This window comes from Drosophila albomicans, chromosome 2L, assembly GCF_009650485.2.
Source record: "Drosophila albomicans strain 15112-1751.03 chromosome 2L, ASM965048v2, whole genome shotgun sequence".
Taxonomy (NCBI): domain Eukaryota; kingdom Metazoa; phylum Arthropoda; class Insecta; order Diptera; family Drosophilidae; genus Drosophila; species Drosophila albomicans.
This window is the reverse complement of record NC_047628.2, coordinates 18557645-18582930: the sequence shown is the minus strand read 5'-3', so window position 1 is coordinate 18582930 and position 25286 is coordinate 18557645. Positions and strand designations below refer to the sequence as shown.

Genomic DNA, 25286 nt, shown 5'->3' with positions numbered 1-25286 from the left:
TTGTTTACCTATTCGTTTTTTCTCTCTCATTACAGGTAAGTGCATTCATCCAACTTGTTGCCTTTTGAGCCATAACGTAAGTAAAACATTTATTTTTCTGTTTGTTTGCATTACTTTTGGCCATGTCAATAACTGCAAATGGCCAATGTAAATAAGCAAAACATTCCATTTTTTTTCGTTGTATTATGCCTAGCCAATTAAATATGGCGTATGACCACAACTATTAACTAATACAAACAGCTAAAATAATTACAGTTAAGCAAATACAAAATTTCAACAATTTTCCTTTGTGTTTATTACACTTTTTTTGTAGTTTATATATTTTTTATGAATTTTGCAAAAAGTCAACAGAAACAACATTTAATACAACTAATTGAAATACAGTTCATAGCTAATAAAAAAACAACTAAAGGTGGAAAGGTTAGATATTATTTGTAATTACCAATTATCTATTCGCTCAAAAAGCGTTTTTAATTATGACAATATTTCAATAAATTATCTATATAAATAAGATATTTGATTCATTCAGTTATACAAAATATATTTTAGAATTTTTAGATTGAGAAAATAGATAAAATGTAGTTCAAATTTGATTTAAATTAAATGAAACTGAAAATGTCAAAATATTTCCATACAATTCTTACATATATCAATAAAATGTGTGATACATTCAGTTATTTAAATTTAAAATATTCATAATTCAACCTAAATTAAATGAAAGTATTTCTCAAATCATTTATTTAAAGTTTGAGACTGAAAATATCGGAATTCTTTTGTAAAATATTAACGTAACATATATCGAGAAGATATTTTATACCTTCAGTTACATAAAGTATATTTAAAAAGTGCATTATTAAATCGTCATTAAATAATAGTATTGTTGAATTTATTTCTTTAAAGCATTAGACTGAAAATGTCTTGGATGCATCTTTCACTTTTATGTGTGCCAAATTTGTGATTCTTGCTTTAGAATCGTCAAGCTTTCAAAGACAAAACTTTCTCAAGAAACGAAATGATACTTTTCAGTTGACACATTAATTTATGTACATATAAATATTCTATTTGTTATGAGTCCAGGTCGAGAGACTATATGCCAAATGATATATTTTATTAAAAACAAATTAAAATTCTCGTTAGTATAATTGAAACTATAAATTATTAAATGCTAGTTTAAGAAAGCACAAGCAACTGTGATACATTGGAAAACTTCAAAAATAAGTCAAGTTGCATTTTATGTTTCTTTTATCGAGCAGCTGCATTAATGGCAAAAAGCCGAATACAAATCATAGACGCAAGTCGTTGATTTGTAGCCACTTTTGGAATTCATGTGCAAATACGCATAAGCACACACATACACATTTATTTGACTATTTTTGCATAGTAATAATTCTGGGGGGAAAACTTCATGAGGTTTTCCAAAGAGTTGGCTTAATGCTGGGGCGCTTAAGCTGACTTGATGTATGGCGAACATAACATAAGTCATAACAGCGAAAGAGAATCGAATTGAGAAGGAATTGAACAATGAATTTACAGCGAGAGCGATGCATAAAGTCTCTTAAGAGAGAGCTCTGTTAAGTGTTAAGTTTGTACTAAGAGCTCTTCTCTCACTTAACATCCTCGCGCCCCTTTAACATACTTGTTGAGCTGTTGAGCGGCTAACAGCAAACCGGCTTAGCTCTTGAAAGAGTAAATTTCCCTCTGTTAACTTGGTTAACTGCCGGCATTGATGCCAAGTGCAGACAGTGGGTCAACCTACTAACCTACTGAGCACACACTTTAACAGCGCCCACATACAACTGACGACGAAATTAAGAGCAACCCTTAACAGTGACTGTTGCTGTTAAGCTGCTGTTGATGTTACTGTTAAGGTGCATCTGTATTTATCCAGCATCCTGTCAAAGGCTGCTGCTGCTGTTGCTCTGGCAGTTAGTACATTTTTAGCTGTTGACGGCGGTGCGCGTGTTCTCGGCTACTCTGAGAGCTATAAAAACGGGGGCAAGCGATAACGATAACACAACAGCAACTGCGACAGAGTTTAACAGTATCTGATGTGATCAAAGTTTATTGTTTCGCGTGCCGAATGTGCATGAAAGATTACACACGAGAATGTAAAATAAATTCAATGTTCAATTGTAAGGCAATAAAGCAGTGTGCGTGTGTGTGTGTGGGAGTGTCTTTTTATTCGGCGAGAGAAATTCAAATTGTAACAGCAACAGCAAAGGAGATAAATTATATTAATGTGATATGATAGCCGAAAATTTATGTGCATGTTTCACATTTGATGGCAGCCCGATAAGAAATGCTGAATTTCCTGAATATCAATTTTGTACCACTCCAAATGAATAATGTAATGAATTTAATTTAAAAATAAAAAATAAGTATCCTATGCCAAAAATATCTGTGTCTGTTTATGCGGACTACTTATGATAAATGGTGTGTGAAGATGGCGCCATTAAAATGTTCGTTTATCTTAATCAAATCGTGCGTGTAAATAGTTTAATTAATGCTCATGCCGTTTGCAAAATGGATTATGGATAGAAAGCAAATGATGACATGCATCATAAGAATGATTTAGAGCGGAAAGTGCGAAGCTGTTAACTGCTCAATTGTAATTGTAATTGCAATTGCAATTAAACCCAAATTGATATTAAATAGCTCCAAGCGTTGTGTTCATCATAATTCCAAAGTGATGAAAGCCAAATGCATTTTTAACAATTTCTGCATAATAACAAATCTATTCAAACAAATACAATTTAGTTTTAAATAAAAAAGAAAAACATTACTTACAATAAATTAATGAAAAACAAAATAATAAATTAAAAAAAAAATATATTCAAATAAAAGGAGAATAAATCTATTCAATAACAAATATATTCAATAACATGGAATTATATTTAAAACAAATAAAAAACATTACAAGCAATAAATTAAATAAAAAAACCAAATATTAATTTAGAAAAAAAAATGTATAAAAAACAGAAATAATAAACTTCAAATGAAAATAATAAATATGTATTCAAATTACATTTTGCAAATGAAATAAATAAATGATATTTTCCATCGGCGCAATTACAAAATGTTTAAAGCGGATGCCATTAATTAAATGAAAAATGCGCATTATTTAATAGTGTGATTAATTATGAGATGTCAGGAATGTGTTAAAAGTTGTGACTTAACTGTTAAAAACAGCAATATAATATGCTTTAAAATAATTAACATATTTTGTGCGCATTATGTGAAAATGAGACGAAAAAAACACAATGCAGCAGCAGCAGCAGCAATGTCAACGATTACAACCACATCAAAAATAAATATATATATATATATATTAAATATGCGATTTATACACATGATGCCCGAGGGGCAGTTAAGTGAGGCAGGGGAGGAGGAGGGAAAAGCCCAATGCCGCTAAGCCGCTTAAGTGCTATCATGTTGTATACAACGTCAATCCGCAAAAAAGGCCATCAGAAACATGATTAATCTCAATTTATGACAACCCAACACACCAGCGAAAAAAAGACTAACAAAATCAACTTGGCTAACAGTTTGGTTGTTGTTGTTGGTTGCAAGAGTGTCAGCTGGCTGCGTTAACGATCAAGGCATCGAACGCTCAACCATCCCTCTGATAGTCAGCCATCAATCAATCAATCAATTTATCAATCAGCACTCTACGCTTCAGTCAAACCTAGTGGGAAAAATTTATAGAAGCCAGAAGCCACTGATTGCATTTGGGACTCCGAGCGAGAGGCGTGGTCGATAGGCGCTTAGTCGCTTGATTAAGGCATAATTGGCATTTAGGTTAACCTAATTATGAGCACACACAAAGTCAGTTTAGTTTGTGCACAGAGGCCATGATTTATGCAGAGACCCATAATTAGCATGTGGATCTCGGCTTAGTTCTCTCTCGTGTCTGTCTACATTTTGACTCTGACTCTGACTCTTCTGTCCCTCCCAAATAAAATAATAATAATCGTAATAACAAATAATGTAATGTTGGGTTCGTCGGTCTAATCGTAATTATGATTATGCTAGCTAATTAGTTTCATGCTCGTAAATCAAGCTATAAAACCGGATGCGATGAATACGAGGCACGAGTACTCATGAGTGTGTTTGTTTGCCTTGGGTTCGCTTCACCATAATTGATTTCGAATGTTGCGCTGGGCAAATTGTTATTAAGCCAGTGCTTTGGCTAAAACTCTGACAAGAGTTTTGCATTTGCGTTTTAGCTGTTGCATAATTAAAACGACTTACATATGCCACTTTATGAACCACATAAAATGGGAGCAAGGAAAAAATTCTCCGCTCCTTTCCTTTCTCTCTGTCTCTCTCTCTCTTTTACTTACACCTTCAGCCTTTTTGGCTTTCGTCTCGTAAGCTCAACTGCAACTGTGAGATGCGTAGACATCAGCTTCGTCGTCGTCGTCGTCGTCTCTCTCTTAATTTATTATTTCAGCTTCATTTGCTTTCGTTCTCCGTGTGTTAGTGTGTGTGTGCTACCATTATATTTTGTGGCCCTCTTTTGGCTGGCATAAACTTCACTGGTGCGGACCCATAAAAACCGTGCAACATTATGATTACGATTATGTGAAATGTGTGTCAGGGATATGTTTTGTCAAGGACTCGCTTCTCTCACTTTCACACATTTTCTCGCCCAAAATCTCTTGAACTTGAATTTCGGTTCGATAAAACTGACAAACTTTTACCGAGATATATGTTATGGTGTATTCAAGATACAATTAAGATTAAATTTTCAAGTGCTTTCTAGACAAAATATACGATTCCCTTTTGGATCTTTGGATATGTTTATTATTTATGATTTATCATGCAATATTTTAAAAAGATTTACAAGCTTACAAAATGTAAAGTTACTATTTAGATTTAAATAAAGAAAAATATATTTTTCTTATATGAAATTTTATTTTCAATATACATAGAATTTTTCTAGGAATAACTAATAACAGTTATTCTGTGCACGGTATTCCGTGTTATGTTTCTGTAATGAAATATTGTAGTAATAGAGATTTAACTAATATTATTTATTTTCAATGTCCCTGAACTTTTCAGAAGCTCTTCGATATTTATAAATTACATTTGTTAACGAATTGAATTGTTTAATGTTTTACAAAAATATTCAAAAGCAGTTTAGTAACATTAAAGCTAAAATATAATTGCAATATTATGCAATCATTATGATTTCAATAATAATAATAATCACAATACAAATAGGCTTGGTTTATGACTTTTATTTACGATAAGTAGTTTAATTTCGAACTAAATTTTTTAGTGCGATAATTTATAGCCAGAGCAGCCTGCTCTCTAACAAATATATGTATATTTATTGATTGCAATATTTTAACAAATATTTATAATATTTATTCATTGCAATATTTTAACAATAATTCACAATTTATTCGGTGCTCTTATCTGTGCCAAATAATTTGTTAAAATTTGTAGTTTTGTATGAAGATTTATGAGCTGTCTTTTACTGCTACTTGAGCTAAGGCCATTTAGTGCAAATTCGCTTAGATAAACCAAGTTGAGTGCAGCTTCCCAAAGGACTATTAGAATATCGTAGCAAGTGTGCAGTTTCCCTGAGGATATATGATATGATATTGTAGTAGCCAGTGTATGTCAGACGCAATAATTGATATAGTGTCACGCTGTTGACCCACAATAATTGCATATAATTCTAGTGAAATCCGCAGCCAATTACATGAGCTAAGCCAATCGCTCTGGGCAATTGCCAGCAAACACACATATTTCGGATGTCAACAAACGACCGAATAACGTGCCCCTATTTCATCTAGTGTATATGTGTGTGAGTGTGGTTAAACATATGGCATATATATGTATTTGGATGATATGTGTGTGTTATCTGTGTATCTATATTCCCACTATTTCAATACACAGTCGAGTGGCTACACAAAGACTGAGGCAGTCATGTGTGCAATATCTGAGCCTATAGCCAGCAGCAGTAGAGACAGCAGCAGCCATCTTAGCAATCTCAGCAGCTTCTGGCCAAAAACCCGCACAAGAGAGAGAGAGAGAAAGAGGGAGACAGGGACACGAGCGAGATAAACGACTGTGATTTATTGCATCTAATTGCTCACAAACGGGGACTGAGCACGTGCTCCAATAACTTTTGGCTTTCACACCTCAGCAGATTCGCGAGGATGTCGATGTAGAGATGTCGAGAGGGATGTGCAGAGAGGAAGGGAAGTGGGAAGAAGCGAGGCACTGTGGATGAGCCGCCAAAACCAATGTCGATTTTAGCAGCGACCAACGAACATTTGCGGTTTACAGTGGCGCCAATCAATTTACGGTCAGGCCAACGTTGCTAACTGGCCCGCAACGAACGCTTCATTAAAACCAATTTCAATGCGCGACCCCAACTGATAGACAGGACGAACAGGACAGACAGTTTCCCCATTTGTCGACTCCGTTTGTCAAACAGCAGGTGTTTTAAAGCAAGCACTTTATATTTGATATCCTGATATGTTTTTTGATTTATTTCGCACGCGAACTGTTACCAATCAATTTGTCTGTAGCCCAGCTATATAGTAGATTGAAACAAATTAAACTATAACATTTTTTGGTGAAACTAAATCAATGAATTGTGACCTACAAAGCGATCAATTCAAAAAGCCAATAAATATCATGTGCTCCATCATAAATGACTGAGTATTCCAAATTATAAACTAGCAATTCATTTTGATTGCAGCACTGATAAAAAAAGGGGGTAAAAAAGTCTGTAAAGTGAAAGTCATGTGAAATTTACATGTATTGCAAACGAGCTGAACAACAAAAATTTAGACAGGTGTCCAGTCGGGTTCTAAGTTCCTTCAAGTTGAATGCATTGGAAACTTTTATTATTATTTTTTATTTTTCGCATGAATACTAAAAGGATTTTCTAACAATATTTTCCATATTTGTTTTCAAAGTCTTTTTTTTTTGTTTTTTTTTCGGAACAAAACTTTTTTGCCTTCTCGCACTGCACAAACATTGTCATAAAATTTGAAGAGTTGTGCATTGGCATGCCGCAAAATATTGAAGAGAACAAATACACATACATACATATTTTAAATAAAATTTCGAAATATTATAAAAGTTTTCAATGTAATAATTTTGTTTAAGGTTATACTTCAAGTATTGGTAATTCAATTTGGTTTCATTTTGATAGTCATTAATTGGAGATATTTTTATATAACAATCTCGTATTATTTAATAAATATATTCAACAAATGTGTACACCCATAGTAGAGTAATGATTTATGACTCCTGCAAATTTGGTTGGTGTTTTAATACAATAGTCAAAATATACCATAAAGTGTCAAATATACCATATATCTCTATATACCAATTACAGTCTTCGGTATATTTTAGAATTTTTGTTGTACATTAATTTGGTATATTTTAAGAAATATACAGCACTGTTTTGCTTTTATTCACGATGGGTAGCTTTCTTACTTGTCTAAATTATTACGTTTAAAATTTAGTAAGTTTCCTTATTTTATGATGATTTTGTTATTCCAAAGTATTTTGAACTTTAAGTAACTTTCCTCTGCATATTTATATTGCTTTATATAATAATATATTTAATAATCTCCCCAGCTGTTTCAGCCTGATTGGGCTTCACTTTACCTGCCGGGTATTATAATCAACATATCAATTAATTGCTTATCCCACTTCGAGTCTGGGCCACATTTGGTTTTTGGCCAAGTTGTTGAACCACATCACGTTGCAGCATTTTATTTGCTTTATGTGGCATTAAGTATGTTGCCGCCGCCGCCACTCAATTGATGCCTGGGGAAGGGGAGGCGGAGGTGGATGACGAGAAGGAGAAAGGCAAACAAAAATCTTGCAATTGGCACAGCGGCAGACAACTTGAGTTTTACTTCATGTTTTTCATTTGTTTGCGAGCGGCCGGAGGCGCCACCTCCTCCGCCTCCTCCACAGAGTGCACCCCTCATGCATATGCATAGTTTGGTCATCTGGGCACAACGTGCCACTTGAGTGTTGCAAGCGGCGAGAGAGTGCCTCGCTTTTATTTACTTTGTGTTTGCAGCGAGCCAATTAATTTTTATTTATTTTAATGTCACGTCTCTGCTTTTTGAGCTCGCGAGTGCGGGTTGAAGGGAGTGTGATGGGAAATGGGCTTGGTACAGTTGCAGTTGCAGTTGCACGTTTCCGTTTCAGCTCCAAATTTTATGCATTACTTGCAAATTTATTGACCCAGTTTTGCAACAAAGATGAAAATGTTAAAATTCAGTTTTGCCCCACGCAATCACCCCTCTCTTTCTCACTCTGTCTCTCGTTTTGGTGAACCGGAAAACAAAGTAACAATTTTTGGTACTATGAAAAAATATGCGCTGTGGGTAACTTGCAACTTGTATGTATATTTTTTCTTTTCGTTATTTTATGTATGCCCAAAGTTACATTGTAAACTTGTTACACAAAAGTTGTGACCTTTTTTTTCCTTTTTTGGAACAATATTTTTTTCATGTTTTTGACTATAAACTGAAATATTAGTTTGAATACTCTGCTGTATATTATTTTCCCAGCAAATCAAATTGGAATTCTTTTTGTTTTTTGTTGTTGTTGGTAGGCATACGCATTTTGATGGCACGCTAATTAGCATTTTGTTTGGGGGGAGGAAAACAAAGCCATTGTCAGACTGGCAGAATGACAGCTTGACAGACAGCTGCACGCAATTTTCGAGGGGTGATAGGACCTCACTTGCTATGCCACTGGCAAATTAACTTAAAAGTTAATTACACTGATTTAAGCACTCCACTCAAATGCAGAGCACGAGAGAAGAGAGAGAAATCAGCGAATGGTAATGGGGATTTAGTCAACTGATTAGCAGGCAATGAAAGCCAGTTTGGGACACATCAACAGGCATACTTTTTTTTGTTGGATGTCGAGGAGAGCAGACAGTTCGAATGCCAATGAATGGGAGTTGCCACACCTCCCGTTAAGCTACTCTTGTTCGCTCGCTCTCTCCCACAAATTGCTGCGGGCCTTGTGCTGCCTTTTTTGGTTTCAACTTTCAAGTTTTTGGGGGCGCCTCGCTACGTTTAGACGACGCGTTCAAGTGGCTAAAAGCAGCGAAGAACGTAGCACAGAAAGAGAAGGAAAAGAAAAGAAAAAAAAAAAAAAAAACGTGTAGAGAGGCAGAGAATTTGAAGCAAGTTGCAAGTTGTTCAGAATGCTGTCGAGGGGCGTGCCAACGAAGGCGGTCGGGCAACTAAAGCTTCAAGTGAGCTGGGGCGTGGAACGTGAAAATTTAATTAAGTTGCTGTTGTTGTAGCTGCTTGCTCACTCTACAGTTACTCGTTGTTGTTGTGGATTTGATTAAATTGTTTGCATGCCACAGCATTCTATTCGTTATTTGCAAGATTTCCGCATAAATTAACTTTGAAGTATGCGCGTGTGGAGAGCATCGAAAGCCCCAGCCAAAAAGCTACTACGAGAGCCATCAAAACAAGATTAGACCCTAAATAAATGGGGTGACTAACTTTAACTAATGAACTAAAACAAAAACAAAAGTTCCAAATAATTAGAAATTTATTGCCAGAAATCAAACGAAAATTTAAGTACTAAAGCTTAGATGAAAAAAGTGTTGCCTACTTATAAGCGCAGCTTAAGAGGAAACTTTACTCCGCCGTTTTATTGTTAAAATAATATTATTATTAGGAATAGCGCACTCTAACCACATTTTGGCAACTTAAGTTTGTGCGAATTTGTGCAAAAATCAAAGCGAACTTCACTATAGTCCATGTTGAGAAGTGTTGCCTACTTTTAAGCGCCACAAAAAGTATTACCTACTTTCTTGCGCAGCTCTTGCAACTCTTGAGTTTTGCTTTATTTTTTTAGAGTCTGCTAGCAAATTTAAGCCTTTTTCAAAATTAAATTTGGAAGCTTATAGCTTCTGGCTAAAGTTTTTTTTTCGGCAACCCGTGCCACAGCGTGGCAATACATAAAAATAGCGGCAAAGTGCGCACAGCTCGTTCATCAAATCATTTTATGATAACGACCTACAACCCAAACAACTGGGAAGATTGAGCAAAAGTTTAAGGCGAACACCAACAACCAGCAAGGCAGGCAAATCATGTGCTGCCGTGGCAGCTGCAAGTGCCACTGCAGTTGCACTTGCCGCCTCATGTATATGCAACAAACATTGAGCAGTGAGCAGTGAGCTCATTTTTCAGCCAGTCGAATGCAGACTTGGCTAAATGGGTCACACGGCTGAGTGCATTTTTGGGCGCGTCAAAGACGTCGATGTGTAAACAGCAGCAGCTGCTGTTGCTTCTGATGCTGCTCGATTCCAGTCCAAAAAGGACTCCCCAACTGCCACCAAGATTATTACACTGTAATGCGTCGCTTTCTACTTACTTGCCAAGGCAATATGGAAAATGTGTCACTAGGGGGAAGCTTTGAGGGGGCTTTAAGTCTCACACCTCTCGCCTCTTACCGCGTTGCCGCCATTTCCTTTTGCCGCTTTTGCCTATGAAATATGCTAATGATCAACTTGAGACATGTTCAAATTATTGTCAAGCTGCTGCGTTGCGTCCACACAAGTTCAACATTTGCAGTCAATGTCTTAAAACTGCTGCAATTCAGTTTGCAAAAATCAACTCGAAAACTTATTCATGACTTTGGGCCGACAAACTTTTACCTCATTGCTTTAACTGCAATTGTTAGATTCCCCTTGCCAAGCAAAAGCATTCATCCTTGCTAATTAAGTGTCTTCATATTTATACTTTTTTTTTGTGTATTTTTCTTATTTTCTTATATTTCTATTTTCATTTCGTGTGGGAGTCTCTCGTAATATTTCCCAGAATACATTTTTTTCTTCTGTGTGTGTGTGTGTTTTTTTCTTTTTTCGTTGCTGCCGGCAACCGAATTTCTGCAATTTGTCTCGTCGGGCTGGGGCAAATTATGCGAGTTTTTTTTATATAAATTTAATTAGCACTGCATATTATTAACAGAAGTGCGCTGGCGGCAATTATTTCAGCAACACTCAGACGGACTTGCACCAACTCCCCCGCACCAAAACATTAAATGGGAGTTTCAATTATGCTGATGATCTCGGTGGTAGTTAAAGTGTAATGCTTAATTGACTTGATGGAATGTTTGCCAAGGGAAATTAATTATGAAATTCATAAGAATATATTTAATGACTGGCTAGCTCACTTCCACTTGAATAATTTCCAATTTTCTAGTCATGCTCTGTATTTATTTGCACTTTCGATTTTCATTAAATTTTTAGTAATAATTTTGTTGGTCTCAAAAGTAAATTTTCCTTTTTAGTATTTAATATAAAATAATTGTTATTTATTTCAATAGAAAATCGTTTGTTTGCCTTTACAAAAATATGTCATAGCAAAAGACATTATTGTATTTATATTTTGCAAAATTTGAACTAATTGCAAGTCAGACACTTTGATTATTTGCATTTTAGGAATTTATTAAATTAAGTTTACTCATCTTATATTTAGTTGAAAACCATTTGAGTTCATTTTTAAAGTAAAGGTATGTGTTCGTTTGTTTTAAGAAACTATTTTATATATATATGCTATATTGGGAAGTCCTGTATGTCAAGCACTTTATTAATTTTTCTTAACAAATATAATAGTCTTTCTACTACATTTTCCATTTAGTATTTAATCTGAAATAATTTATATTTTTTGTTAAGAAAAATTAGTTGTAATTTAGTTAGCTTTTTTTTAGAAAAATATGTTCTAGTAATATATTTCATAAATATTTTGTTCAAATTTTGAAAACAGAAATTTTTCTAAACAGAAATCGCTGCTGAAATCGGTATAGCTAATATTTATATAAGTTTGTATATTTATTAAACTGTAATTTTTCTATAACGAATTGGTTTAGAATTGTCGCATTTATTAAAATGTCTTTGTTAACTTATAAGTTTGTTTAGAATTGTCAGAGTCCAACACTGACCTACATAAATAAGTAGGACAATATATTAGAAAGGCGGCAGTTGAGACTGCGACTAAGATTAATTCCTTGAGCTAAGTAACATAAAGTATCTTTGAAAAGGCTTCGCTGAGCTGTCAGCTTGTTTGTCTCCTTGCTTGGTATGTGAGTAACTTATCCCAACATGACAATAAGCTTAGTGACACCTACGTTGCATCCTTCACCTCGTCCTCCTTCTCTTTATCTCTCTCTCTCTCTAGGCACTTGTAATGTCACACTCTCCCGTTACTTGTTTTAATTGCAATTTCTGTTTTCGTTGCACATTTCAACGTGTGTTCCACTTTTGCTTTGTTTCCTACAATTTTTTTTTGCTTTTATTTTCTTGTTTCGTTTTCCCTATCAACTAACTAAGGCGCGACAAGAGAATGGTCTTTGCCAACTCTCTAATACACAAGCACACACACGAACACACACACGCTGGCAACGAAATAAAACAAAGCACACACGAACAGAAATTGCACATTTTCCCCATTTGCCACTTGGCGAACGTTGCGATGTGATTGTAGCGAATGCAAGGACGAATGCACAGGATCCCGCATTAGTTCACGCACGGTTCAGTGCGCCAAACTTAATCCTTGTGCTCGCTCTCCATCTCGCTTTCTCTCTGACGTCCCAAACCCATTTACTTCGTATCTACGTGTGTGTGTGTGTGTGTGTGTGCGTGCTTCGCTGGATCGTTAGTTTATAATTTTAAAGTTGGATTAAGCTAGCAGCAGCAGCAAACTGTGGCTAGAGTTAAGAGGGCGCTGCGAAGGACAACGCAGAAAAGAATGTGCTGGTAAAATCAGGTCAAATGTATGTGTCACTTTTACAGCTTATTACGGCAAGCAGGATAACCAGCGACCTCTGCTCTTGTCCCCCCTCCTCTCTCTCTCTCTCTCTGTCTTCTCCTCTCTCTATTCAAGCTCGTCGCGCTTCTGGTTTATCCTTTATCCGTCTCGTGCAGCCTTTATGGGCAACATTATCGCATAATGTAATCATTGGCCCAATGATGGCATGTCCTCAAGACAAATTCTTTGTTAACGCACAAAACACCAACCCGAACCCCAACGCAGCATCGTCCTGGCACGTTCGTTGGTTATAGTGTGGTTCAACCATAAAAGAAATCCAATAAAATAATAAAAGTTAGTTTAGTTAAAGGCAATAAAATGACAACACCTCGACGTTGCCGTTGCCGTCACATTCTCTGCTCGTTTATTCCTTATTTGTCTTCAGGGCTGTGCATTATATTAAAACCCAGTTTCTTAGCTTGGCTCTACTTAAGTGGCAGTCGATGTCTTCATCTTTTTGTGCTTGCAATCAATAGACTCCCTGAACATGCAAATGCCATAATTCATGATAAACTCAGGTGCCTGCGGCACGCCACACAAAAAAAAAACTCAAGCACAAACTATTTGCATTGTCAAGTTTTATTAAAGCAAAAGTTGACAAGGATAGGCCTTCAGTTAAATACGCTTGCGTTTGCGTTGTGCTTTATGATTGTGTTTTGTATATTAACAAAAAGAAATTTTCGTCGAGTTATTACAAAGTTTTGCTACGTTTGTGTAAGAAGTCGTTTCGTTTTGCGAAAAACTTCCTAATAAGGTTGTTTCGTCACACAAAATAAAAGTTCATTATGGCAAAGTTGGCAGAGCGAAAAAAATGGAATTGTTGCCGCTGTCAACTGAAAATAAGTTCTGCTCTCTGCCTCCACTCGCATTGCAGCATAGCACATAACTCACAAAAACTAATGAGTTTTGTACAGATAAAGATTTGCACTTGTTTCACAAGTTTCAGTGATTTGCGGCTAGTTTTGGATACTTTCGCCGCCTGCATTGCTTTTTACGCCTCGCTGTGCTGCTCTTGGGGTCAGCTTTTTATTTGTTATTTTCAGTTTTTATTTTGGCATCAAATTTGCATATTTATTGCACAGTTTTGTAGAGCAAATAAATCTTGAAGAAGTGCTGTAAATGGCCATAATGTAAATAATGCTAGCCATAAAACATAAAGCAAAGATGAATAAAATGAAGTGAGCTAAAATGAGTTGCTGCTTATCGGCCATATTGGTCTTATATGTTTTTTTTTTCGCACAAAAAATATGTTTACATTTTAGTCAGCGACGATGTGATGTACGACGAGAGTCGAAAGATATTCGCAATGAGATAACTGCGAATTTATTGTGTGTTTTTCTTTTAGTCAACCCACACTTACAAATTGAAGCGAAGCAATTTACAACACATAACAAAATCAAAATGCTTTGTGTCTACAACTTTTTAATGCGACAACTGCCAAACGGCTAAAAGCAAGAGCAATTTGTCAGCATAAAACTCTTATTATGTGTGTGTGTATACACTTACTTATGGCGGAGAGTGTAATGCTGTCGTCTTGGGTTCACGATAATTGATTTACTTTCTCTTCATTGTCGTCAATCAATTGCCAGTCGCAGTTACCAGTTCCCAATCCCATACGCATTGCCATTGCCAACACTCATACGCCACGTACACCCGCTGACATCATAACGAGCACACACACCCACACACACTCACATATTTCTTGCCAAAGCATACACAAACATGCCGAAGTGCTGATAACATGTGACTTTCGGTTCACTCTTTTGGGCAGAGGGCGTGGCAAACGCCAATTGATTGATGTCACTTTGTCAGCAGCAATGTCGCCAGAGGGCAATCAACTTTTGCTCAGGCAACCGATAAAGGCTTTGGCCTCGAGGTAACTGAAGCTCAGAGCTCTGATCTAACGGGCTAATCTCAATGCGTACAAAGTATCGCAAGTATCGAACTGCTTATGCACATATATCAATATTGATGGAGTCCTTTTTTATGGCTTGTTTAATGGCAATTCGTTTTATTAAATCATTGTAGGCAATTTTTGATTTCTTGCTTTGGATGAATTTCAAATTTAATACCATTATATTGATGACACTGTATTTTGTGAATTGTTTTTGAGTCATTCATTTCGTTTTCTTTGTTTTTTTTTTTTTATTAAAAACTTGTTGCCGCAATTTCAATTGCAGGCGGACTTAGAGATATGGGTTACTAATTTCTTTCATACTATATGTACATATATAATATTATACTATGAATATAAAACTCGATGGAAAACATAATTCAAAAATGTATTCTGATTATAATTTAGCCGCAACTACAATTACAATAAGAAATTTGCAAGTTTTAATACAGTTTTTGAAAATTCTTCATCTTCTGGGTTTTCCAAATTGAATTCTAAAATATAACTTGTTTTGCTAAGTACAAGGAAATGTGCTGCCTAACATCAGTACTTATTGATATTCCTTATCATAAAGATAATAATTTACTGTGCATATTAAATGAATAATGAAAATAATACTCATAAAGTACATAGTATATAAGAAAGTTTTTTTTGAGGCAACAATTATTTATTGACAATTTTATGGTTAACACCGAATAAACTATGACTTTATTGGTTTATATTATATATATTAAAATTTAGAAAGTTAGAAATTAGGTTTACTTTGCTGGCAATTATTAATAGTTGTTAATATTAGTATTACAAATTTGGTAGTACTTGCAAACCCTCTTTTATATTTTGTTGACAATTATTAATAGTCAACTATATATTAGTCCGGGTGTATTTTTATAACATTCTACTAAAAGTGTAAACGTATTTGTAAGCCTTCTTTATGTATTTTATATTTTATTGGCAATTATTTATAGTAAACTTTATATTTAGTTCGGGCATATATTTATATCTATAGCCTTCTTTATTTATTTTATATGCGCGTTTGCTCTGCGGAAAACTGCCTGAAAATCATCTAGGATATCCTCTTAAATTTGCCTAACTTTGAAATGCTTGCTTATTGCCATCTTTTACATATCTCACATTTCGTTTATGCCATTGTTTATATTAAATGAATTGATAAATGTAATATTTGAACGTTGCTTTTTTCTGCTGCTTCCACTCTGGCACGTTGCCAAAACTCCACTCGAAGAGTGGAAGCGCAATTTCATGTGTGACTCGCACAATTGCGCCATTTAGATGAGATTGAGCGTGCCACTCTCAGACTCATTCTGTATGTGTGTGTGTGTGTGTCAACGAGATTGCGTATGTATTAGTGTCACTATGTGATGTCAAAAGTTTGGCACGTGACAAAAGCCTGAGCCTGTCGCTAAGTCTCGCGACTGTGCTGGCCACAAAATGGCAAGCCAAAATAATGATGCTTATATTTATGAAATTTATGCGTGACACCCACTTGAATACGCTCTTTCTCTGTGCGTTTGTCTGTGTGTCGCTTATCAGCAGGCCGCCAAGAGCGAAGAAGTCCTTTTGCTAACTGCGGGAAGTCCAACGAAGAAGACGCTGCGCTGCGTTTCTCTCATTTTTAATCTTAATAAGAGAAAAACTTTTTTCTAGCTTGTTTGCCGAAAGAGGCGTTTTTATTGCTGAATTCGTTTGTTGGTGGCAGGGCTCAAACTACTTGTTAGCCAAAATGCTTGAACAGAAGCCATAAGTGGATGGCAATGGCATTGTGCTTCCCATTTTCGGAAGGGGACACCATTATTATCAATGCAGGCTAAAGTTTTGCCCAGCTTTGCTTCACACTTGACTTCTATGCTACACTCGTTCATAAAATGAAATCAAAATATCATAAACACTTTTCCCAGCACATTCGAATGTCTCATGCTATTTACTTGGTGTCCATGTCAGTCTCTGTCTGTGTCTGTGTCTGTGTCTGGGCGTGTGCCAGTCCATAGATAGAAATGTATATTTCTATTTTTATGCCCGACAGCCTGGCTATTAGATAAATAATAGCAAGTAAAGCTGCTTTCTTACTTCTTCTCTTTCTCGAATTCGATTCAAGTTTCGCTCACAAAAGTTTCGCTACAATTTTTTTGTTGGGTGGCAAGTTCAAGTTTGCGCTTTTGGCAGGCATTCGCTGGCAAATCAACAAACAAATAAATACAGCCAATAATGGCTTGAAAATTGATGCGTTTTCTTTTTTAACTTATGTATATACCCTAGACACATTAAAAAAAAACTTTTTGCCGGCGCTTGCAGAAAACAAATTTGTGTGCAGTCAACACTTCAAATAGCCAATCTATTCACTACTTTAATTTATAGGGTAACTTTATGTCGTTCACTTGCTTATCTTATTTCTTATTTTTTGGAAATTTATTATTGCGCTTTTGAGTCCATCGCCCTTGAGTGTGCTTTCTGCTCTCCTTGTCTCTTGTCTCTTTTTGACTTTGACCCCTGCCTGGATTTCTTGTGGGCGTCTCTCAACCGAGTCAAAGAAGTCCTTTTTCACTGGAAATAACCTGGGTTCATCTGTCCCACGTTTTTTTTTTCTCCGCTTCTTGGGCCCTTAATAAAATATTTATTTACTGGCTGACTGTGTTCATTGTATTGTGTTGTGTTGCTGCGGCGGCTCTTCTAATCAAATTGAACAATTTTAAATATTTTATAAGTATGATTCGTTCGGGGCGATTTGTGCATTTTTAATGCTTTAAATTAATATTTGCGGAGCTGCGAAATATGATTTTTTTATATACTCTCTTCCTCTACACGAGCATTAAATGCAATGGCCTCTGGCTGTCATTCAATGCTCTAATAAATTCGACAAATTGCTACCAGAATCCTGACATCAATTTGCTGTTGGTTGCATGTCTGAGAGAAAAACGGCAATTGTGATTTTTATTGACTATCGCAGAAAATCAAATAAACAAGAAAATACTTTTCCATACATATTCAAAAACCGAAAATGCAGCGTGTCGAATGTTGAACAATTGAGAAATGCCCTGTGGTAATTTGTTGATGGAAAATAGAAGTTGATTTGATTTAAACTACAAATAAATTGAAATGCACTTTTTGACAACATAACTGAATTAAGTATTAAATTTCTATATATGTTTTTCGTTATTTGAATTATTAATCTTTTTAATTATTAAAAATTGTGTTTTATATCATACTCTATTAGTCGAAAGTTTGGTTAGCTGATTAAAAGTCATTCTTTCTATACTTTTCTTCATCCTCCTGCTTACACCTTTTAACCCTCTATAGATAGTTCAGAATATCTTTCAATTTAAGGCATATCAAGCTCGACTGTGTCAGCGACAAGCACGACATGAAATGCACAAATACAATACAATATTTCACACAAAAAAAACACGCACAGCACACACATAAAACAAAAGCGCGGCAGGCAAAAGAAGAACACAGCAAATGTCCTGGAGAGTGGGGAAAAAATAAACGCTGAAAATCAAATAAATCAAATGCTCGTAAATAAATCATTTGAATTTATTTTCATATGGCCAAAGCGAAATGTTGACAAAATAAAAGCACAATAAATGTATACTCGAAAAGGCAAGCAAATACGACATGACGACTCGACACGTTGCATAAGGACCTTTTCCCCTGTTTTCACTGCGACACACAGGACACACGGCAGAGACACAAGAGACCAGGAGACCAAAGAGACAAGGGACACAGTCACAGACACAGAGACACGGGAGTGACAAGCGAACAGCGAAGATGCCACCAACCACAACGGCACTACAGACACGGACATTTAAGGTCCTCGCTGACTGACTGACGAGCTGACTGAATGACTGAATGAGAGGCTGAAGCTAAAATGTTATTTACTCACTTCCTGCACCTTTATCTCTCTTTCACTCTCTATGTGTGTGTGTGTTGTGTGAGTGTGACTGAGTGTCTGTTTGCTTTGCACTTGTGGTTAGTTATTTGGATGCTGTCATTGCTATTGCTGCTGCTGCTTCTGCTTCTGCCAGAGTACTCAAGTATTTGACGAATGGCGACAATTTCACTGCCCACTCTCTAACTCTCTCTCTACCTTCATCTTACTCAAGAGAAATTTAGATCAGAGCAATAAATTCATTATGGCATTTAAATGCTCTACCTTAAATAGGATTGTTAATACATTTTTCAATTTTATTTTAATGTCTTACATCCATTTGCGATCATACATATATATAAATAACGAGAAGCTTATTCTTTTTGTATACCCACTACCTATTGGATAGCACTTTGTGACTTTGTGCCTTCCAGAAATGTATATAACACGAAGCATCTCCGAACCTATTCAATCTTTAAATCAAATCCTCAAGTTTAGTTTTTGAGTTCAAGTTACTGTTTTTCTATCGTCAAGTAAAGTATTATGAATTTATAATATTTGTAATATTTATAAATACATTTACAGTATCTTAGTCATCTCCTTAGCTCTGGCTTCTTCAAGATTTGTACGCAGTCGATCAATCATCATAATAAACTTAGTTTATAAATAACTACTTTAATTTATTCTGTTCTAAATGCAGCTTGTTAACATTTGCTATTGAATGTCACGCTCAAGTCGATAGAGCATTAGGTTGGCGCCTTTTGCGCATTGTTAATGAGACAAGTTCAATTAATTTGTAGCTTGAGCAAATTGTCAGCACGTGTCGACATTTAGCCACGTTCTCCGTATCTATGACATCTGCTGTTTGCAGCTTAAATACAAAGCTCACTCGCTCTCGCACATTGTGTAATGCGATTTGATGTCGCTATATCAACATAAAGCATTGAACCTTTTGAAGTGGCAGTACAATAGCAAAGCTTAAACTTAAAAAAAGGAAAAGGAAAAAAGGAAATAACATTTGAAAGTAGAGCTGGTTTTAATTAAATCGAAATGACAGTGAAAAATGCTAGTAATAAAACTTCAATAACAACCACAAATTAATTTCTGTGTTATTAGTATTTTTTTTTTTAACTTTTCTAGTATCTTAAATTGAAGTTATTTAATATTAATTAGGTACTAATCGCTAAGCTTAGCTTAGCAGGCCATCATGTGCTATACTTTGTGCATTGCCAAGCAACCAAATCAAGTGTTGTGACGTCATAAATGCCGCTTCACATTCTCATTTCGGATTTGGCAATTTCGCATTTCCCCCTTCCAAACATTTCCCGGTTGCTGCTGCTGCTGCTGTGCAAATTTGGTGGGCTCAAGAGCCGACTTGCCACAACTTAATTTACCAATACTCTGCTGCTGCTGCTCGGCAGCCCAACAAATCCTTTAAGCCTAAGCGTAGCTGCTTGTTTATGCCAACTCTTGAGGCAAGGCAAAATCATTTGGAGCTTTCAACAACTCGTCGGTCGGTTGCAAGTTTGCCTTTGCCTCAACTCAAGCTGTACCTCCGCTCACTCTCCTCACTCTGCCGAGTTTCAAGCTACAGCTGAAATTAATGCAAGTCGGCATAAGCCTTTTGCTAGGCTCTTTCAATGTAGTCTCGGCTTGTGCTGCGTTGTCAGTTACGTTGGCGCAGCACACACAAAGTTGTGGGGCAACTTCCTACGCTGGCTAAACAAATTAATTACATTTTATTCAAGTTGCGAATTTGTTTCGCGGCCAAATGTAGAGCGATTGAATATTTCTTCGTCTCCCAATTTCGGCAATTCATTTCGAATGCAGGCACCGCCCAGAGCGCCAACTTTTGTTGCAAATTGCAGGGCGAAAGTTACTTGCAACTTGTGAGCACACAGTTGCTGTTACTGTTGCAGTTGCTGTTGCTGTTGCTGTTGCTGATGTTGTCTCCCCTTCGTTTGTTTGTTCGCGTGGCACGTGCAGCACTTCCATTGTGCTAATTGAATAGTTAAGCGCATTTGATGCACCGCCAAGTGTTGCTCGGACGCAAACTGTTGCAATTTGTTGCTGTTACTGTTGCTGTTGTTGTTGTTCAGCTCAGCCAGGCCCTTGAGTGCTTCATTTGCAAACGTGCAACACTCGACGACGTGCGGCTGCTTGTCGTTGTTGCCTCAACAACTGACGGATGAACGTAACAACAACAACAACAACAGCGGCCACTTCGTGCCTTTGTCTGCAACAGGCAATCTGCCACTTTTACGGATATGCTGCTTATAATTGTTTTAGCCTTCCAGCCGTGCAACGTGGCAACAACCACAGAGAGTCGTCGCTTCAACATATGTTGTTAAGCCTCTCAACTCACTCTTGTTGTTTTTTCTTTCTTTTTGCTTGCAACTCCAAGTGACGCCACTTTTTCATGTCTTTTTTTTTTTGTGTGCAACTTTTGTTGCCACTGCTGCTGCGTGGCTTATGTAGGTCACTTCTTGTGTTGTTAACTCATTTGAATTGCACGTCAACAGTTCAGAAAACAAAGCCAAAAACTTTTGTCATTTGCCCAACAACACCAACAGCAAAAACAACTTTGTAGACGCATGCTTTTGAGTTGAGTTGCTTGCAACAACTTTGTCGCTTAAAGCAGCTTACGGATGTGTACAATTTTTTTCTCTTGCAGCTTGTTGCTACAAAGTTTTTCCAGTATTTTCTCAACAAATTGCAACAACGACTTAAAAATTGTATTTGCTTATTTATGTGGATTCGCAACACAACTGGGGAAATATTAAGAACTATGCCTAAAGCTTTTTAATAATCATTATCATAAACAAATACAAAGATTGTTAAATAAATAATTTGATGGAATAAGATGGAATAATAAATTCTTAACATTAGTATGGAAATGATTAGAATAAATAAGAAATTGGCAATCGAGTGTGTTCAACTTTGAGATAAAAAAAAGTGGTATTTTATTTTTAAAATATAGCAAAAAATACAGAAAATATTAAAAACACAGAGCAAAGTAGTATTTCATTTTTATAATATAGCACAATAAAGTATATTTCAGTAAAATATACCGAATACAATCTTTGGTATATTGATATTGTACTACATTTAAAATATACCATTGAGTACAAAATATACCATTTTTCCAGCCAATCTCTATCTCTTATTATTACTGAGACCTACGTGTTCATATGGACGGAACGATAGACGGACATGGCTATAGGCTGTATACTCTGATCAAGAATATATATACTTCATAGGATCGGAGATGATTCCTTCTGCCAAAAGGCAGAATAACATACATTTCCTGCATTCACAAAGTCTTAATACTCTTCTACAATATACATATATATAAAATCCGCATTAATCTTGCAGTTTAAACTTGTCCTTATAACATAAAATATCAAGTCTGTATTAAATTGTATTTAAATAAGCAAAACTTCTTATCAACTAAAATGAAATAAGTGTCAGATTGATGTATTGGCATTCACATAACTTGATATTCCTTTGAAAATATTTTTCGTTTTAGTTCCTAGCTAATTTAAAATGTATTTCGGCATTTATTGACATCAAATGCATATACTATTTGTATCAATTTGAAAACTTAAAGGCTTTAGTTACTTATTCGATTGTGCTGCATTTGATTACATTTCTGAGCAGCCATTTGAAATTGTAATTTAATTAATGCGAATTTTAGCATAATTAAGCACAGTCGACTTCAAAGTCAATACCATAGTTGTGCTAAATATAATAGGATTAATGTTTACCACAAGCATAATAATTTACAGCACTGTCAAAGCAAAGGCAAAAGCTCAGCTTTTCCTCACCGCAACAACAACAACAAGAAAAACAAATGTTGGCCGCTAATTTGTATAGAACTAAAAGCGAGTGAAACTTTGTTGTTTTGTCCCTTTGAAATGCGCAATCTCATTTCCCACTTCCCATATTTTGCGGTAATTAATATTTTTCTTTTTAGGGTAGGAAATCATTGAAGTAAAATAATATTTCCATTTCCATTTCTTGTGCGAAGGTTTGCCTCGACTCGAACAACTTAATTTACTTGGCGTATTTCCTAGTTTTCTTTACTATCCTTTTATTTTTTTAGCGGGATCAGCTAGCAAGTTTATGTCCATTAAACTTCCGTTACATTTTGCGCTTTATGTCGAGAACTGAGAACTCGGACTCTGTTGGTTACTTACTTGTAACTTGCTGGCCGGAAAGTTTATGCTTTTGTATTTCCGGCGCAAGTAGCGCAAGGTTCTCCAACTATTTTCGGTCATTCACGTTTCGCTTTTCGTTTTTCGTTTTTTTGTCTTCTGGCGGAAAAGTGCAATTTCAAAATTTGTGCAGCTTCTCTTTTATGCGCTTGCACACAAAAGTAATGCTAAAAAATGAGCAAGATGAACTTTTGTGAGCGGGACAACAAGAAGCTTGCTTAAGCATTCTTTAAGCTGTGACTGCAAAATGTGCTTACATTGATGGGCGCGACAGCTGAACCCACATAAATTTACATAAGTTGAGAAACGGAACGCAGTTTGAGGCTTAAGCCCTCAATGAAAAATTGACGCTAATTTCTCTGACCTCAATTGACTGGCAACTGGCAACTGGCAACTGGCACATTGCAAAATTTGATAAAACTTGCTCTAGCTTAGCTGTCATATTGCCAATTGATTTGAGTGAAATGCTTTTCTATTTTCCATTTTCCATTTTTTTTTTTTGTTGTGTCGCACAATTACTGACATTACTCGCAATGCTCGGCAATATGCTATGCATAATTTATGACTGAGGCTGGGACAACAAAAAGCAGGCCAAGAAAACCGCCAATAACGGAAGCCATTTGTATGCAGCACTCAACGCATTTTCGGCGTGAAAGCGAAAGCGAAAGGGGGAGAAAGCAATTGAGTTACTAATTACTTTGCGTAAGCTTTAATCGCTCAGCTCAAAGTGTGGAGGAGGACGCTTTTGGCTGTCCATTAAAAGTACCTTGGCTGAAGTGTGCTTAGACGATGGCATAAACAATTAAATATTTACAGACAACAGCAACAGCAGCAGCTGGTGCGCTTCTCTTCGCTGCTGTTGCTGCTGTTACTGTTGTCAATCGCCTGCAGATAAAGGTCAAGGCTGCTGGCAAGGCAAGGATAAAATGGTAGCAGCATTCACTTCTCCCTTCAACTCATTTGCCTAAGTCTTAGCTGCGTTAATTGGCGCCTTTTGTTTGGCCCTAACTGCGCTAATGGCCATAAACTGTGTTGTTACAACCAACTGGGCAGCAGCAGCAGCAAAAGCGACTGTTTGAAGTGCGATTGAGAATTTCTAAGCAAAAGCCCTCTGACTGCCTTCCAGCTGCTCACTAATTGCTTAAAATCCTGGGTTGATATTTACCTTGCCCCAGGTTACCTTGCAGCGCCACAACCTTGGCAACCATTTTGCAATAACAAATATAAACACAGATTGTTAGCCAAAGATTGAACTCTAGCGTCGAAAACTTTCAAAATACCATTGCCTACTTTTTTGTGCTGGCAAAAAGTTTTCTACTAGGGCCAACAAAAAAACACACACAAGTACATCATATATCACATACGCTCAACGAGAGCAGCTTAATCCAATTTAATACCGAAAAAACTCTAAAATGAAATTGAAAATAAATTGCTTAAATTGCTGCTGTGGACAAACAAAAACACTGCAGACAAAAGCTGATTTAAAGTTCATGAGATTGTCATAAGTTTTTAATAGCTGCCAAATAATAGACTAAATCGTGATGACAATAGAAGTTTTTGACAATGTTGTTTTACTGCGGCTGACGTTGACATAAATCGAGTATAAAATTTAATTACAGTGTAAAGCAAAACAATTTTAATTATCTGAGCTCAACTCTAAAGTCGTTAAAATAATGGACAGACAAATGTGATGATGCTTTCTGTAAACTCGCTTGAAGAAATGTGTAAAAAACGTAAACAAAATAAAGTGAAATAAAATTATAGCATAGCATTGTTGTATATGCTTAGTACTATGAGAAACGCGCAACATTTCGATTTATGCAAACGCCATAAAAGTGCACAACGCAAATTGCAAAAATACCTCAAAGGCAACAGCAGAAGCAGCTGGCCCACAACAACGATCATCATTAAAACTAGTGGAAATCAACAAAGAGAGAAGAAAACTAACCAACAACAGCAAGTGAGCAGAAGGAGCAGTTGTTGCATTTATCATTTAATCATTCACAGCAAGTGCACCAAAGTGAAATTACAAAGCTTCTCGCCTCGGCATAACAATAATAATAACAGCAGCAAAAGCAATAGCAACAGCAACAGCAACTACAACTGCAATAACAACAGCGACAACAACCAGCGGCAACAACAAATTAATTGCTGGCTCTGCCACAAGGTTTGGCAGTAAACAACCGACTGGAGACTGGCGAAAGGCAACGCGGCAATTTGCTTCGCTCCAAAGGTGTTGTTGCCGTGCAACAGCAATAGCAGCAGCAAAAAGTAACAAGCAGCAACTGCAGCATCAGCAACACAGCTTCACATAAACAGCGTTTGCCTGCGTAGTTATGGTCGATCCATTAAAAATCTTTTGGGTTCTGACAAATAGCACCTATTTGGGTAAGTGTGTATAGCAATTTGGATGTGTGTGTGTGTGCGCATATATGATTATTTACACCTGTTAAAATTTCATGATA

At 36.1% G+C, this 25286-nt stretch overlaps 1 protein-coding gene across 2 annotated transcripts in view; it reads left to right on the top strand.

Moving 5' to 3' along the window:
• The window catches only part of LOC117563690 (putative neural-cadherin 2), a 159041-nt gene that overhangs the window by 81562 nt on the left and 52193 nt on the right, over window positions 1–25286 (top strand). The window contains exons 1-2 of one of the 2 annotated variants that reach the window (XM_034242134.2): window positions 1969–2132; window positions 24441–25209. The exons of the other annotated variant lie outside the window; for it this stretch is intronic. Coding sequence (XP_034098025.1) covers window positions 25158–25209 — 52 coding nt within the window. The 5' untranslated portion in view covers window positions 1969–2132; window positions 24441–25157. Of the gene's footprint in view, window positions 1–1968; window positions 2133–24440; window positions 25210–25286 lie in introns of those variants that run through there. 2 annotated transcript variants of the gene reach the window in all.